This window comes from Nematolebias whitei, chromosome 2 (assembly GCF_014905685.2).
Source record: "Nematolebias whitei isolate Nwh7 chromosome 2, NemWhi1, whole genome shotgun sequence".
Classification (NCBI taxonomy): domain Eukaryota; kingdom Metazoa; phylum Chordata; class Actinopteri; order Cyprinodontiformes; family Rivulidae; genus Nematolebias; species Nematolebias whitei.
The window spans coordinates 6,690,983-6,708,696 of NC_056499.1; the positions used below are offsets into that span (position 1 = coordinate 6,690,983).

Genomic DNA, 17,714 nt, shown 5'->3' on the forward strand with positions numbered 1-17,714 from the left:
GCAGATTAACAATGAGTTTCTGTTCCTTCAGTGTCCGCACGTGGAGCAGGACTAATGCACAGAGTGGGAGCCATCTGGGGGGCGTAGCAGGAGTTGGATGCAGAACAACTTTTTAACTGAGAAGACGGAAAATGAGATGGAGGATCATCTGTGTACGGCAGTTTTTCCCTTCTCAGAATGTTTTTAATTAAAGTGCTTTAACACCTCTCCACTGGCCCCTTAGTGACCCAAATCCTCCGAGGATGAATCCTCCCACGGGGCTGCTGCTCTCCGAGCTCGATCTACATCTGTTTTGGACTCCCAGGTGAACTGGACTCTTGTCCTCGCAGGGTCACCCTCCATCTGTCCGCACGAAGCAACAAAACAACAGCGTTTTCTTCTAAAAGCTCCACGTTTCAGAGCGAAAGCTTCAGGTTGGTGTGTCACTGGGAGAACAATCACCATTAAAGCAAACATAAGTCGTTTGTGTTTCGAATAAATGTTGCAAAGACCGAATACCGGAAATGAGAATGCTTTAATCCACTGAGCTGTGTTGGGATGCTGTCATTGGTCTGCTGCGTGCAAGCTCCCTGCACGGCCCTCGCCTTTATGGCACACACACTCATAAACACACGCACACACATGACCACGCACACACATGACCACGCACACACAGGCACACCCCCATCCTCTCTGTGATGCGTCCGTCTCTGTAACTGTTAATCCAGCTGCCTCTGAGCATTGTCGTACGTTTTATTGCAATCTGATGAATTCCCAACGGATGACAGAAAACGTCAGATTTTAAAACAACTTTGGGTTTCTGGACAGCAGCTTGTGGACCTGAGGTGGACCAGAGGTGGACCTGAGGTGGACCTGAGGTGGACCAGAGGTGGACCAGAGGTGGACCTGAGCTCCACGGGGCTCTGCTGAAGCCGACGATGAAGGCCCGTCCAGCGCTGCTGCCCTTCGCCCTCTGCCTCGGTAAGAACGCTCCTGTGCTCTCTAGATGTTTGTTCTGGACTCTCTGGTGGACGATTTCAAGTCTTATACGCTGTTGAAGGTTTTTATTTCGTATTATTTAACTGGGTTGGCTCAGAGTAAAGTGGTCTGAAGGGGCTGAGAAATGTTAAAAATCTCTGATCTGAAACGAAGGAGGAAAAGTTATTTTGTTTTTATAAAACACATATAAAGAAACAAACATTGTTTGTGTCTCTGCTGTGTGTGTATATGTGTACATAAGCCCAAAATGTTACTATTAAATTGTGTGGAGTTGTGTGGAAGTGCAAAACTGACAACAACATAAAGATTGAAAAAAAAAAAACACTTTGGAGTGAGCTAAACGATCAAAACTCAGGTCATTCAAAGATTTATCTACAGCAGGTAGGATGTTAATTGTTCATAACAATTCAACAAAACTCACTGATGTATTCCTCGAAGCTTTAAAGTTGGTCTTTTAATTGGATTTGTACTTTTGTGTCTGTTAGAATAAACTATGTTCTCACAGATTCATGAAGATCTCATCGTTTTATTCTTTTGATTCAGCGTCTTGGAGCTCGCATGGACTAAAACAGAAAATGTTCAACACGCTGAGGACAAAACCTCACGAGTTAAAACCCAAACCTCCTCAACTACATAAAAACTTTGACAGACAGAAATTCGTGAAACGACAGCAGAAAGTGCTCCTCCAGCTTTGAAAAGCTGCTGCCACCACCCGGAGACATTTTCCCCAAAGGTTTTATCCTCTAATGTGCATCTAAAGAATAAATATGAGCTGATCAATGTGCTCAGACAGCCTGTAGATGATTTGTCCTTCACAGATTTGGGCTTTGTGGCTGTATAATCTGCCTGGATGAATGGAATTACAACATATTTCTGTATTTGTTTGATCCATCTTAGCACCAGATGGGCCGTGTTTCTATAAACACCAACTTTCACATGTGTGTGTGTGTGGATGCTGCAGTTTTGTTCTCCTGTGTGTTTGGACAAAATGATCTTGATTTAAAGTGAGAATCTGTTTTCCTCTCGTGTTTTCTTCTGCAGCTTTGGCTCCTGTGTGTTTCGGAGCAGCGATCCCGATTGCGTGCAGCTCCATCTACAAGAGCTTCGCTCAGTGTTTGCTCACTCTCGGGGACAGTTTGGTGGAAACACAAAAAGAGCAGGACACTCAAGACATTGACTCAGTCTGCAGGTGTGTGTTACGTGTAAACCGTTCACTCAGACTCGTTTCATTTTGACTCAACTTACACTTGATGGTTTGAACTAACAGCTAGAAATTAACTTTTACGGTTTGTGACCTGCACATTTTTTGGTCTGGTCTTCATTTTCTGACGCTGCAGGCAGCTCCTCTTCTTTTTACACAATATTTAATGAAAGGTTCATCTAATGTTGCAACTCTAAAGGAGTTTCTATTCTGGCATCTATACTTGAAGCATGATGATGCCAGCAGAGGCGCCTACAGAAAGTCTCACAGAGGGGGCCAGATGGGGGGGCCACTGTTAATTTTAGGGTGGCACCCTGAAACCAAAAGCTGTGACAGTCTTTAAGGATTTTTATTACTCACTTCTGTTTTGCCTATAGAAAATAAATACTTTAATATGAGAGGTGAAGAATTGGCCTCTTACTGCTGGGTTGTCAGAGTAACACTGAATATAAATATAATATTTAATTTTATGTTTAAGAAAGGAGGGATGGGGTGCATTAGGTCTGTTTCTGATAGAGCATCAGTCTTCTAACTTTCTAACACCTCAGCAAATACAGAACTCCTCCATTATGACAGGCTTTAACTCCGCTTGGGTCAAAAAGGGTTAAACGCAGCAGTAACGTTCACATGAAACTGAACAAATCATCAGCTGTTTACCTACCTGGATGAAATAAATACAGTTTGTATTGCGTCCTATGTCAGAATCACCAGCAGCGATTCACCTGCGATGCTCTCTTGGGCGGCCTGATAGTTGAGGCCACCCTCACCCACCCTCACCCACCCCACATGCATACGTTTGATGTCATCTGTATGGTGCTTTTTTGTGCCGAGGTTGTTTTTGCAACTTTCACACTGTGTCCTGTTTTTTTTTTTACCTTCACTTTCCTCATGTTCCCTTTTCCTAATCTAATGAAAAGGGCAGCGCCTCTCATGAGTCTGCAGCCTCAGGCACCCGTCTACCCATGACGTTATTTGTGTTTCTTTGGACGGGCTGTACTGAAATGAAATATCATTGTGTTTCTGTGCAATGAAAATAAATTCTGATTCAGCATCTTTCTACTTTTTGGAAAATATTTAAAATGACACAAAGCTTCATTATTTGGTAGTTTTTTTTCTCCACAGAAGAACAAGTTTTATTTCTTTGGCTACGTGTGCCATCACAGAAGGGAGTAGAAGACTGGCAGTCTTACTTGAAACACTCCTGCACAGAAAACTAAAAATAGTTTTCAAAATTTGCCATTCTATGTCCATTAATTCTGCATGTTTAGGTTTAAATATGCTTATTTTGCTCATCATTCTGGAGAGGAGGGTCCGTCGGATAGTCGAACCTCGGATTCAGGAGGAGCAGTGCGGTTTTCGTCCTGGTCGTGGAACACTGGACCAGCTCTACACTCTCAGCAGGGTCCTGGAGGGTGCGTGGGAGTTTGCCCATCCGGTCTACATGTGCTTTGTGGACTTGGAGAAAGTGTTCGACCGCGTCCCTCGGGGAACCCTGTGGGGGGTACTCTGGGAGTATGGGGTACCAGGCCCTTTGATACGGGCTGTTAGGTCCCTGTATGACCGGTGTCAGAGCCTGGTCCGCATTGCCGGCAGTAAGTCGGGCTTGTTCCCAGTGAGATTTGGACTCCGCCAAGGTTGCCCTTTGTCACCGATTCTGTTCATAACTTTTATGGACAGAATTTCTAGGTGCAGCCAAGGTGTTGAGGGGATCCGTTTTGGTGGCCTTAGGATTGCATCTCTGCTTTTTGCAGATGATGTGGTCCTGTTGGCTTCATCAGATCGTAATCTACAGCTTTCGCTGGAGCGGTTCGCAGCCGAGTGCGACACGGCTGGGATGAGGATCAGTTCCTCCAAATCCAAGGCCATGGTCTTGAGCTGGAAAAGGGTAAAGTGCCCTCTCTGGGTTAGGGAGGAGGTCCTGCCCCAAGTGGAGGAGTTCAAATATCTTGGGGTCTTGTTCACGAATGAGGGAAAAATGGAACGTGAGATCGATATGAGGATAGGTGCAGCATCTATGAGCTTTGGGTTGTGACCGAAAGAACGAGATCTCGGATACAAGCGGCCAAAATGAGTTTTCTCCGCAGGGTGTCTGGGCTCTCCCTTAGAGACAGGGTGAGAAGCTCGGTCATCCGGGAGGGACTCAGAGTAGAGCCGCTGCTCCTCCACTTCAAGAGGAGCCAGTTGAGGTGGCTCGGGCATCTGGTTAGGATTCCTCCTGGACGCCTCCGTGGTGAGGTGTTCCGGACACGTCCCGCCGGGAGGAGACCCAGAGGAAGACCCAGGACACGCTGAAGGGACTATGTTTCTCGACTGGTCTGGGAACACCTCGGAGTCTTGGTCGCCTTGGACGCCTTGGGCGTGGCTGGGGAGAGGGAAGTCTGGGCCTCCCTACTTAGGCTGCTACCCCTGCGACCCGACCCCGGATAAGCGGAAGAAAATGGATGGATGGACATTTTGCTCATTTGTTGCAGCGAATGTTGCCACAGACTGCTCACTCTGAACCACAACAACTGAATCCAAGTTGAAGATAAATTGAATCCTTTTTTATTATTGCTGGCAGGTCTTGTGAAACGTCCTTAAACTTTAAATTAAACACAGATAAACTCATGTTTTGTTCTCCAGCCTGAAAGATGCTCTCTGCAAATGCCCACAGAGCTGCTCCCATCACATTCCTGCACCAACATCTCTTCTTGCTCTGGTTCCTTACAGGTCCTGGAACGAGTTTCATGTCTGCGCCAACTCGGCCCTGGCTGGTTGTCCCGGGGAGGCAGCAGCCATCTGGGAGTCCCTGAGACAGGAGTCCAGGAAGACGCAGTTCTCTGGGAACCTGTACGCCATGTGCGCCAGCCGCACCACCCTCCCCTCCAGCACTCCACCCGCTCCTCAGAGCTCTCCCACCTCTGACCAGACCAACCAGGAGACCCTGAAGGGTCGGACGCAGAGGAGCGGCCCGGCCTCCATCACGCTGTTGATCCCGGCGCTGCTCGCCCTCCTGAGGAGCTAGTCCACCCACAAAGAGACTCTCATGCAGCCTGCTTGAACTAGAGATGCTACTTGTCTGAGACGGAGTGTTGTCTACGAGAAATGAACTGTTGTTGACGATGCAGTCATAATTTTGTTCTCATGAGATCTCAACCTGAATCAGTTTTCTGGGCACCTGAAGCAATAAATGTTTCACCTGAGGGACGACGGCTGCTCGTCTGTTTGCTGCTCAAACACAGTCAGGTTCATCATGGGCACTAATCAACCAGGGTTTTATGCAAATAATACGTTTTTCTTCCAGTTACTTTGACTTTCTGGAAGTCTGTCAACTGGTCTCATTCATCAGTTTAGTTTTTTTTTTTTTTTTTGGGGTCAAGGATTTTCTGAGAACTTTGTCTGTTTTTTTATTTCAGTTTTCGTTCCTGACTACCAGCCTGCACAGAAATATTTAAAGCAAAACTTTCCTTAAACAAATGTATAGAAAAGTGTTGGTACACATCGGTCTGCAGGGTATTTTACCTAAGAAAACTACAACTTTTAATTCTGTTTCCTGTGTTTGTCTAAGTCCCTGTAAGTTGGGAACGTTTTGTCGTATGAAGCCGATCAAAAAAAACAAACAAAAAAATTGTTTTAAGCCACTTTGTACGAATCTTTGACTCCCAAGAGGGCATTTGATAAACCTGCGTTATTTTGGCACGACTGTAAAAATAATATATATATTTTAAATCTTTAAATACTTTAAGTGAAAGGTTTTTACAGACAGTTTCTCCTTTTGTTTCTAATATTTCGTTGAATCAACAAAAAATACCAACAGCATGCAGCAGATGTAAAGTAGTTTAGCTCCAACAAAGTGATGGCAAAGAGCTGAAAGCTGGTCGTACAGTAAACGATCAGCTGAAGGTCGAGGCGTATTTCAGCTCCTGTGTCGGTTCTTTCATGGATTTTCTTCTGGTTTCTCAAAGACTTTCAGATTCATCTCTGACAGATGATCTGAAGCTTGTTAGATGTCCTGTTTCCTCAGAGGCAGAACCAACACATGGGTGTATTTTTGGCGTCAGATTAGGCCTGTCACGATAACAGATTTTGCTGGGCGATTATTTGTCTCAGAAATTATTGCGATAAACGATAATATTGTTTGAAATTTAAGAAGAAATGTTGGTTAAATTGTTTTGTGTGTAGTACCTATTTTCGACCACTGGATGGCAGTATAAGACTGTTTGAACCAAAGGATGGATAGTGAGGGAACGAGCAGCGTGTCTCTTTAAGAAAAATTGGATGCAGGCCCCTTGACGTGACATGGGCTGTTTCTCCTACCTTTTTTCGGTTCTCAAAATGGCGGACGCTCAGTGTGGTTTGAGCTCTTTAGCATAGCATTTGCCACACAAAGCTTTTAATAAAAATTAAAAAAAAAAAATCAGTAAACAAGTTCTCAACTTCTTTTTGCAGAGAAAAACAACTTTTTACACAAAGGCACAGGTTTCAACCGTGAATTTTGGAGTTTCGACAAGACGGAGTTTTTTTTTCCTGAGGTCGGCCTCGTAGCTTAGCTCGTAGCTTAGCTGCATTTAACGATCCAAAAACGCGATTTTGGACGGTCAAAACAGATTTTAAAGAGAAAACAGAAAGGGCGGGGTCAGTGAGGAGCGCCAGAGTTGAGCCTTTTGTCATCCAGTGTCTTCAGTAGAAAGAGAGACACGAAGAAACAATAAAGCTGATAAATGAAAAAGGTAAATAATTTTCATTTATCATGCGATTAATTGATTTATTATCGTGACAGGCAGATATTCTGACTTCATACTGGAAGTCATACTGTTTTGGCCGAGTACAACGCCAGGACTGAAAAGTGGGAAAAAAGCAGCCAAAATAAAAAATAAAAAACCTTTTGAACATCTTCAGAAGTCCTTGTCTTAGAAAGATAGTAAAACAAATACGAAATGTGACATCACGAGGATATTTCTGTAATTTAGACCCATTGTGCTTAAGTCACTGCTTTTCATTTGATCAGTAAGCTCATTTTTAAATAATCTAACACTTTTCTGACATTAAGTTTTGCCACTTCACCTTACGTTGATTCACAAACCAGCGAGAGCTTAATTAAAGGAGTGGTTCGTTTGAGTTTATTTGAGTTTAATACACTTAAATCGTTTCATAACAGCCGATTCACAAGTCCATTTGTCATGGAGCTGCAGGTTTCACCTTCAAAACCTTCAAAAGCACCTGACTTCCTCTGAGGTGAGTGGGAGGAGTAAAAAAAGAGCCTCTTGTTGTGACCTGAAGGAGGAGCATGATGTCAGCAGGTGTGACTGGAGAGGGTCAAAGGTCAAATCACTGATAGGAAACATCTTACTTTATTTTCTCCTGTCAAAACCTGCAGACGTCAAGATAATCAGAATATTGCTGATTCACAAATTAGGAAAGTTCACAGATGGTTTAAGGAGTTATGTGTTTAAATTTAGGATTCGTCGACAAACTTGCATCGGTCTTTTAACATTCATTCAACGTTTATTAATACAGGTTAGTCTCGTTGAGTCACGAGGATTCATTTACAAGAGAGACCTGTTTTAAACAAAGAACGCAGACGAAGTACAGACAACGATAAACAGTCATATAAAAGTGCATAAAATGAAAAGTAAAATAAAAGAAATGGTATAAAACAAAATAAAAACGATCTGTAAAATACTAAAAACAGGAACAGGTCTGCACTGATTTTTGCATTGAACAGCACATGGACCAAAAGTGAGAAGCTGACCTATCAATCACATTGATTATGGTGAGATAAGAAATTTAAAGCCAAGAGAGCGTAATTTAATCAGTGTGTTTGTGTAAAACAAAATGACACGTAAAGGGACAGCGAGGACAAGCAAACCTCCTCACTTTAGTGTCGAATGTGTCCCCTTTCTGTGAAATGCTCCACAGTCAAAAGAAGCCCGTGAGGGTGTGTGGGTCTATATAACCAGGATTCAGCACTTTTCCTCTGAGGAGACCTCGTCTCTGGAGCTGCGGGAGTGGAAGCTGACCCGGTGTCATGGAGGAGCTGGCCCGGGAGAGCATCAGCCTGCTGACCCGGTCTGCGTCCCACTCCGACCCGCCGGGACTCGGCTCGTTCGGGGCCGTGTTCATCATGCTGAAGTCGGCTCTGGGAGCCGGACTGCTCAACTTCCCCTGGGCCTTCCAGAAGGCAGGAGGGGTGACGGTGGCCGTCAGCGTGGAGCTGGTGAGAATCCTGACAATTTCTTTCTAAACTTTCCGTGGAAAATGTAAAACTTTCAGCTGATTTTTAACAAACTGATCAAACCTGGAGCTGTAACAAAGAAAGACTAGTTTTGATTAAAGCTGCGTCCGTCTCTTCCTGGTGTGAAATATTTCTCACAGGTGAGCTCTAATGAAGCTTCTAGTTTCTGTCAGGACCTCATGCTCTTCACCTGACTGCTTTCCAAGAATGAACACGAGTGTTCGTGGTCACATAATGACGCAATTACGTCCCTGTAAAAAAAAAAAAAAAAAACTCACAGAAGTTTGAATTGGTCTGATAACTCGGCTGCTGTCAGAAACATTAATTTGCTCCTCACACTCGCTCTGTTTTAGATTATTTTTATTTATTCCTGCAAGTTTATTATTCAGCTTTTGTTGTGGAAAGTTCAGAAAATTTGATCATTCAGTTCATCAGAAAAGTACGGAAGCCAGAAGAGGCCATGCTTAAGGATGCGTTCTGATAACATTATCTTACGTTTTCTTACCTTTTTATGTTGGGATAAAAAGGCAATTTTGTAGCGATAACAATTTGATTACACTGGAAAAACTATGCTTTTCACAAAAAAAAAAGTTAATTTTTTTTGGTTTGACCTAAAAAAGTATTTTTTCCCTTAACTTACAAAATCACAAACAACAAAATGCGTCTGCATCTATCAGGACCGTCATGCTGATCCATGACATCGAAACGCTTTCAGCAAACAACGCATGACTCGACTTTCTGTTACGAATCGTCTCAAACGCAACAAAGATCATTAAAACTGGAGCAAGGCAAGAAACATTCAACGTCTTCTTGATAACGTGTTCAGCTGTCTCAGGAACAGAACAGCTTATTTAAAAGATGGAGAACATTTCTTCAGAACGTGTAACTGCAGACATGGCACTACTCAGCTTCCGGGTCATGTTCAGATTGAATTGATTTTTATTTGTGTTTGTCATCATTCTGCAGAATACTACGCTACCCTGAAGCCCCGCGCTAAGTGAAAAACTTTATTATACTATTTACATTTCTTGGAATGTTCTAAACTCTTAAACCTACTAATTTTAACAACATACAGTACTTATATGTACAAGAGCTACAAAATTTTACTTACCAGGCTCTGCAGTACAGGAGCGGACTTGGTTCCGGTCCGACCCGATAGATGAAAAAAGTCCATACAGCATGACGGAAGCCCACTGCTCCATCCAGCTTGATGTGCACGTGCTGCTGCCCAGAATTTAATCCACCACCTCTGATCTGATCCGGACCAGCACCGTGCGACCAGAACCTGACTGAACTGTGCAGCCGTCTGCAGCTCCCAGGACCCGGGTCACAGTGAGTCCAGATCAGCTGCAGCCCAGCTCTTCAGCTGTGAAGCTACAACTTGAAGGACGAGTTCAGCTTCATGATTATTTGTGACTTTCCTGCCAGTCCTGTGAGCAACAGAACTTTTACAGAACTTCTGACTTTGCTGCAAAACGCTCCCTCCATTTGCAGCAAGCAGCCAGTGTTGACTTCTGGGAAGTTACCTGATGGCTTCTGGGTAACGTAGTTCTTTAGACTGGAAAACCAGTGAAGGCTTAATAAAAGAAAACTACAAAATGGCACCACTTAAAAAAATATATTATGTACATTTACACTGTACTTAAACAAAACCGCGACCGAGCGAGTCCGTGAAAAACGAACCGTGAAGTAGCGAGGGACTTCTGTATTCTGATTTGTGTTCTCTTGTCAGTTTCACAAATCTTTAGTGTTTGACTTGTTTCTGATCAGGATCCCTTCCTGCAGAGTTTGGTGTTGTAAGTCATGGCCTTCTTTTTCTAAAATTGTTTTGTCTTGAACTGATGGCTACCTTTTAAACTCCTCTCTTCCCTGCAGGTATGTCTGGTGTTCCTCATCAGCGGACTCGTCATCCTCGGTTACGCGTCGTCCGTCAGCGGACAGAGAACCTACCAGGACGTGGTGAGGGAAGTGTGCGGACGAGCTGCCGGACAGCTCTGCGAGGTCTGTTTCTGCTTCAACCTGTTCGTGATCAGCGTGGCCTTCCTGGTGGTGATCCAGGACCAGCTGGAGAAACGTGAGACAGCACAACTTTTCCAGAAAAAACTAATTTCACTGGTGCATTTGCAGCTAGATCTACTGTTTTTGTTCCATGTTGTTAAAGAAATACATCAATTTATCCTAAAAATCACAGATCAGCCTTCTAATTTTCTTTAGGATCAGCTCTAACATGCAAATAAAACCTAGATTTTCTTCTCAGTTGTCTTTTAATGTTCTGCCATTTTGAAATCCTTTAAAATTGTATTTTGTTCCATTTCACTTTTAAATTAAGCTTTTGATTGGATTTACAACCTTTCCCACTCGCACCCTTATAATAATCCTCCAAACAAAACTCGGCTGGCGCCTGTAGTGGGGTCTCTTCGAGGACAGAAAGCTCAAAATGTGTTCAGAGGATTCTCCGAGAATAAAAACTACAAGTCCTAACTAGTGCTGCGTGTTTTTGTGACTCGTTGTTTCCAGTGTGCGTTTCTTTATACGAGGTGGCGACGGGATCGAGCGAGGCAGAAATGCCTCATCACTGGTACACCGACCAGCGCTTTGCCCTCTTCATCATGTGTCTCTTCATCATCTTACCACTGTCCATCCCGAAGGAAATCGGCATCCAGAAGTACACGAGGTAAACCAACTGTTCTGAATGTTGGAGGAACACCCAAGCCAGAGGAAAGGTCTAACCGTTTCTCTTCGTGTCAGTGTGTTGGGGACGCTGGCTGCGACGTATCTCTGTGTTGCAGTGGTCGTTAAGTATTACCTGATGGACAGCCACACAAGTTTAATAACTCCACAGCACAGCCAAGGGTCAGTATCTCCAGGTTTTAGCAATGTGTGTGTGTTGATCATCTGTTTATTGTCTCGTCTTCTGTGTGCGTTTCAGGCTGAGCTCATGGGCGTCCATGTTCAGCGTCGTACCAACCATTTGCTTTGGCTTCCAGGTAGGATCCGATGCACACGCTCACTTTAGGTTTTATCTGTTTGCCTTCCAGGGTTCTCATCACATTATTTCACCTTGAAAGAGTTCCCTTTTTATCAAGGTGTTACGATAATAAGAAACTCACTGTGACCTAAAACAGTTTGAAATCAGCATATACCTTTACTGAAACAAAGAAATACAGGCTTTTTTTGGATGCTCATGCACTTCATCAGGTTGTTCATGGAAATAAAATACTCACAGTACAGGTTCAATAATGTTTAAACCCAAACCTTTGGTCTGAAGTGTCAGAAACTGGTTTAAACGTGAACGATTTGGTCTTTCAGAAGGAAAATTACCCGAAGTATTCACCCAACAGCACGGAAAACTGACCGACAAGGACCAAATGGAGAGTTTTAAACTGACCACCAGTAAGATCGGACTAGAATTCACTTCCAGTCTCTAAACACTCGAGACCCGTCGTTGCTTTAGAGCTCGCTGTGCGCTTAAAGCACCCTCAACTCAAGGAATAGCACAACGGCGGCGTGCGAGCAAGAAGCTTGTAGATGGTAAAAATAAATAAAATCCACGGGTGTAAGTCACTGTTACCAAGGGTTAAGTTGGAACTAAAGTAAAACGTTGTCGTTTTTACACATATGGTACTAAAAAAAGTACACGCATTTCTGTAATACAATGTCCGTCCATTATATTTATCTGCTTCTTCCTTTTTGGGTTACGGGGGGTCACTGGTGCCAATGTCCAGCCATCACTGTGCGAGAGGTGGGGGACACCCTGGACAGGTCTCCAGTCCATCACAGGGGCACCTGGACAGGTCTCCAGTCCATCACAGGGGCAGCTGGACAGGTCTCCAGTCCATCACAGGGACACATAGAGACAAACGAGACAAACAACCATTCACTCTCTCTCTCATCTAGGAACAATGTAGAGTCACCAGTCAGTCTAACATGCATGTTTTTGGTCTGTGGGAGGAAACCAGAGTACCCGGAGAGAACCCATGCAATACGGACAGAACATACAAGCTACACCCAGAAAGGCCCCCAGACTGGGATTTGAACCAGGACGACTTGCTCACCGAGAGGCAGCAGTTCTACCCACTGTGCCACTTTACTGCCCTGAAAAAAATACCATGAAATACCATGTCCTAACTCTAAAATTGTTTAGTTTATCGTTCAAAATACTCCTAAAACCAGCAGATGTTTAAGTTACCTCCTTCCAAAACGTGCGTGCATGTGTGTTGCAGTGCCATGAAGCCTGCATAGCGATCTACAGCAGCATGCAGAACCAGCAGCTCCTCCACTGGGTGCTCATCTCTGTGCTCTCCATGCTTTTCTGTTTGCTCGTCTACACCCTCACAGGTGAGTTCACCTGATGGCGTCAGTCCTGCTGGGTGGCGTGCTCACCTGAAAGATGTTCATCATGTCTCCCTCAGGTGTGTACGGCTTCCTGACCTTCGGGCGAGACGTAGCCTCAGACATTCTGCTGTCATATCCAGGAAACGACGTGGCGATGATCATCTCCAGACTTCTGTTTGGGATTTCCATCGTCACCATTTACCCCATCATTCTTCTCCTGGGCAGGTGAGCCTCGTCACAGCAGAGTTTTGTTGAGTTGTGTGATTTTTGTGCGTATGGAAGTGTGTGTTTGTGTAACAGATCTGTCATCCTGAACCTGGTGCTACGAGTTCAGAGACATCGCCGGGGAGTCGTCACTCGCTCGTTCGAGAGTCGCTGCAGAGTTTTGCTAACCGTGGCCTGGATCACCTTCACGCTTTCCATCGCCATGTTCGTGCCAGACATGGCCGACGTCATCAGCGTCATTGGAGGGATCAGCGCCTTTTTCATCTTCATCTTTCCTGGTATGCAGAAACTAGAACAGCGGTTTTCACACGGATATTTACTCTAATAATCTGTTTGATTCCCCCTTTGTTTATTCAAATAACTTTACTAAAGTAAGTGTTGCATTAGTTGGAGACATATGGTCCACATGTGGGTTCAAATTCAACAAGTGTCAAGTCTGAGCTGCACGGTGGTGTGGTGGTTGGTGCTGTCACCAGAAAAAGAAAGGAGGTTGACTGTTCGAATCTCAGCTGAGGCCTTTCTGAATCTCCACAAGCGAACAAGCGTTTTCTGCTGCTGCTTTCCATCCACATTTTAACAACTTGCATCAGAGACACAAACTCACGTGTCAAACTCAAGGCCCACGGGCCAAATCTGGACTTTTAAACATTTTAAAGGGCTCCCAAGATAATATTTTTCATGTATCAGATCTGGGGCAGCACGGTGGTGCAACTGGTAGAGCTGCTGCCTCTCAGCGAGCAGGTCCTTGGTTCAAACCCCAGTCCAGGGGCCTCTCTGGGTGGAGTTTGCATGTTCTCTCCGTGCATGCGTGGGTTTTCTCTGGGTACTCCGGTTTCCTCCCACAGACCAAAAACATGCATGTTAGTCTGATTGGTAACTTTAAATTGTCCCTAGGTGTGAGTGAGAGAGTGAATGGTTGTTTGTCTCTATGTGGCCCTGTGATGGACTGGAGACCTGTTCAGGGTGTACCCCGCCCCTCGCACAGTGATTGCTGGACATGGGCACCGGCGACCCCCGTAACCTATTCTCTTCGTATTCCCCTTCCCTGCTGCCACTTGGTGCTATTTTCCGGAAACACAACATACCCTTTCACTTCTACGCTGATGACTTTTAAATTTACTTCCCCCTAAGACACAATGGTACATGCTCTATAACCGCTGCTTGACTGCCTGGCTGACATCAGGGACTGGATGACTTTAAATGTCTTAAGTTTCAATGAGAAGAAGTCTGAAGTCACGTTGTTCCCTCCCAACGACACGATCATGAACCACTGCATCAACTTTTCCATTCTAGCCCCGTTAGAGAAACAAAGAGTCACAAATCTGGGAGTGATAATGAATCCTTCCATGAAACTCAACAGTCACGTAAACACGATTGTTAAATCATGTTTCTTCCAGTTGAGGCGACTGTCTAAGCTGAAGCCCATATTGTCCAAAGATAACCTGGAGACAGTAATACATGCATTCATAACATCTAGGCTTGATTACTGCGATTCGCTCCTGTTTGGTATCAGTCAGACCTCCATTGCACGACTACAACTGGTCCAGAATGCAGCAGCACGATTTTTAACCAGTCCAGGCAAAAGACAAAGCCAAAACATTACACCAGTTTTGGCCTCCCTGCACTGGCTACCAGTTCACCTTCGAATCCAGTTCAAAATACTCCTGTATGTCTACAAATCACTGAACAGCACCCCCCCCCCCCCCCCCCCCCCATCTCTCTGATTTGCTACAGCTGTATTTCCCACCACGTTCTCTGAGGTCAGTTGCTCCTCACAGTTCCAGGAACTCGTTTTAAGCGCAGAGGGGACAGGGCCTTCTCTGTAGCAGGACCAAGACTTTGGAACGAGTTACCTTTGCTTGTCAGACAGGCCCTCTCGGTTTTCAAATCACGTTTAAAAACCCACTACTATTCAGTAGCTTTCAACACAAGATGATCTGTGTTTTGAACCTGTACGCTCCACACTGGTTAGTCGTTATATTTATTATCTGCAACGTTTTTGTGTCTATATTTTGATTTTATTCCATTTTGTATGTTGCTTTGTGTGTTACGTGTTGTTCTGTCTGTACAGCACTATGGTTGGCCTTGTCGCTGTTTTAAAGTGCTCTATAAATAAAATGGTATGGTAAACTCTCGTTGATCAGTTGCAACAAGAGCTGCAGTTGAGAAAAGACGTCGAGGTACTCTACGTCAAACCAACAGAGAGCCCGCTTTACGAGTCTTTTTCTGTGTTTTCTTGTTTCAACGTCAAACGTTGTTCGGTTTTTATAGTGTGTCGTTTTAAAAAATGTTTCACTAAAACAATACGTGAAAGTTGTTAAAGGGCAAGGCAGAAGAAACAAATAAAAATGTCTTTGTATATTTGATATTTTATTCTTTATTCATAACGTGACCAGAATTCTACATAAAATGTAATTAGGGAAAAGTAATTTTGTATTTATACATGATTAATTTTACATATTTTATGTAAAAACAAGGTTAACTTATTTCAATAGCAATATAATTGGCAGCACGATAGCTCAGTAGTTATCACTGTTGCCTCACAGCAAGAAGGTCCTGGGTTCAATCCCCGGTCGGACCTGGTGTCATTCTGGGTGGAGTTTGCATGTTCTTCTCGTGCTGCGTGGATTTTCTCCAGGTATCCAGCTTCCTCCCATAGTACAAAAACCTGCATGTTAGTCTGCCTTCAGGTCCAGGCCTCCCTTACAAAAGAGATCTGTGATCTCAATGGGATTCGCCTGGTTAAATAAAGGTTAATAAATAAAATAAATAATAAATATTGGCTGTTATTGGCCCTCAGCTAGAACCAACTAAATGTGGTCTCTCTTGTGTAAAGACGTCCCTGCACTGTCTGGACCTGATGTCTGTGCGTGGATGAACCGTGAACTGTCGGTAAAAAGACGAAACATCCAACAGAACTGGTCCAGGTTTTAAAGGCCTCACTGGAAACTTGTAGTTTAAACGTCTTTGGAACAGAAATCTGTTATGATGTCAGGAAACAATATATTCTCAGCCATTATGTGTCATAAATTCAAATTGATGTTCTTATTTATTTAATTATTTATTAACAAATGTCGTCAGCTAAAGGAACGGGCGTAAATTAACCACTGACTACAAGTCCTGTACTTAACTGTGTTCACTTTGTGCAACATTTGTTTTATTTTGTATTTTTCTAGTAAAACGCTAACACTAGTTGGTACTGTACAGACGAATTATAAAGATAAATGCATAATCTTTTCAAACGTTGCGGTGTAATGAAATCACTTTTAATTTGTTTTAATGCTGCAGGTTTATGTTTGATGTTCACGATGCAAACAGAAGAGGTCTCTCCAAGAGTCCGGTGAGTTTTGTCGCGTGGATAAAATCCTGTTGCAACATTTTTATTGTTTAATTATTATGAAGATGTAGGGCAGCACGGTGGGACAGTTGATTGAGCTGCTGCCTCTCAGTAAGAAGGGTACAACGATTCAAATCCCGGTCCGGGGACCTTCCTGGGTGGAGTTTGCATGTTCTCTCCGTGCATGCGTGGGTTTTCTCCGGGCGCTCCGGTTTTTTCCCACAGACTAAAAACATGCATGTTAGACTGACTGGTAACTCTAAACTGTTCCTAAATGAGAGAGAGAGTGAATAGTTGTCTCGTTTGTCTCCATGTGTCCCTGTGATGGACACCTGTCCAGGTGTCCCCCGCCTCTCACACAGTGATGGCTGGACATGGGCACCAGTGACCCCCGCAACTCAAAAAGGAAGAAGCGGGTAAAGATGATGGATGGATGGACAGAAGATTTATTTAACACAAGACAAAAGGGGAAGAGATTAGAGACTCTGCACATGAGTTTATCCACATTCTTGTAAATTAATCTTTTAACTCATTCATCAACAAACCAGACATATTTTCAAAGTGCTCCCACTTTCCACAGTCCAGTTTTCCAACAACAAAATGTCCACACAGATGACCAGTTTACAGAAACACAAAATATTTTTTTACATGTTAGGACAGCAATGATGGTTTATTGCAGGGCTATTCAACTTAATGGCTCGGGGGGGCACAGTTACTGAAAGCAATGAGCTCAGGGACCGGATATCCAGCAGTTATTGTCGTTAAGTTTGTTTTACGGTTTAAAATCAGAATCCTCATCAGGGTAACCAATAATTTACAGATATTTCTGATTTAAAACACAGAAATCAGGATGGATAATTTAATGACTGCTGTTTTCAACTTCATTTTTTTGGTGGGTTTTTCATTTCAGGGCCGTTTTAACAGTTTGGGGGGTCATAACGATCGTGGTCGGGGTGTTCATCTTTGGACAGAGCACCACCATCGCTGTGATGGAGGTTGTCCACAAGTTCTCCTAGTTTCCACCCAGTTCAACCAGCTGCAGCTGGTCTGTGACGCTCACCTCTTCTGAAACAACTGAACTCTCACTTTGTAAAGTGCTTTTTATTTGTACACATAAAAATATATTTGTGTCTTATAGAAAACAGGAAGTGTGATTATATTTTTGTGTGTTTTGTGTAAATCTTAAAGTGAATAGACTGTGTTTTGAACAATAAATTATGTATTTGTTAGATATATTTTAAAAACCCTATATCTTATCTGCTGCAACAGCAACGTGGGAATAATAAATCATGTTTTTGCTCATCTCCACTAGGGGGCAGTATTGCATCATTTAAAAAAAGTATTTCATTCCCAACAACAAAACTACATGTATGGAAGTGTTTACTGTTTATTGTGTGGATGTGTTTACTGTTTATTGTGTAGAA

The 17,714-nt window shown here is 43.6% G+C and overlaps 2 protein-coding genes across 2 annotated transcripts; both read left to right on the top strand.

Moving 5' to 3' along the window:
• Positions 1-917: 917 nt before the first annotated feature.
• Positions 918-5,190, top strand: nrn1lb (neuritin 1-like b). Its single transcript, XM_037692863.1, has 3 exons — positions 918-960; positions 2,020-2,167; positions 4,889-5,190. Exons 1-3 carry the CDS (start codon positions 918-920, stop codon positions 5,181-5,183), a joined length of 486 nt encoding a protein of 161 aa, XP_037548791.1. The 3' UTR covers positions 5,184-5,190.
• A 2,996-nt stretch (positions 5,191-8,186) lies between these two features.
• Positions 8,187-17,354, top strand: slc38a8b (solute carrier family 38 member 8b). Its single transcript, XM_037696180.1, has 10 exons — positions 8,187-8,375; positions 10,269-10,467; positions 10,911-11,067; positions 11,142-11,246; positions 11,323-11,380; positions 12,617-12,731; positions 12,806-12,953; positions 13,029-13,231; positions 16,242-16,293; positions 17,201-17,354. Exons 1-10 carry the CDS (start codon positions 8,187-8,189, stop codon positions 17,304-17,306), a joined length of 1,332 nt encoding a protein of 443 aa, XP_037552108.1. The 3' UTR covers positions 17,307-17,354.
• The last annotated feature ends 360 nt before the right edge of the window (positions 17,355-17,714 follow it).

Bases quoted from the DNA above. Each gene is read 5' to 3' on its own strand.
- slc38a8b (XM_037696180.1), top strand. From the start codon at position 8,187: ATGGAGGAGCTGGCCCGGGAGAGCATCAGCCTGCTGACCCGGTCTGCG. The intron at 8,376-10,268 runs GTGAGAATCCTG...TCTTCCCTGCAG, and splicing joins TGGCCGTCAGCGTGGAGCTG to GTATGTCTGGTGTTCCTCAT. The intron at 11,381-12,616 runs GTAGGATCCGAT...TGTGTGTTGCAG, and splicing joins CCATTTGCTTTGGCTTCCAG to TGCCATGAAGCCTGCATAGC.
- nrn1lb (XM_037692863.1), top strand. From the start codon at position 918: ATGAAGGCCCGTCCAGCGCTGCTGCCCTTCGCCCTCTGCCTCG. The intron at 961-2,019 runs GTAAGAACGCTC...TTTCTTCTGCAG, and splicing joins GCCCTTCGCCCTCTGCCTCG to CTTTGGCTCCTGTGTGTTTC. The intron at 2,168-4,888 runs GTGTGTGTTACG...GGTTCCTTACAG, and splicing joins GACATTGACTCAGTCTGCAG to GTCCTGGAACGAGTTTCATG.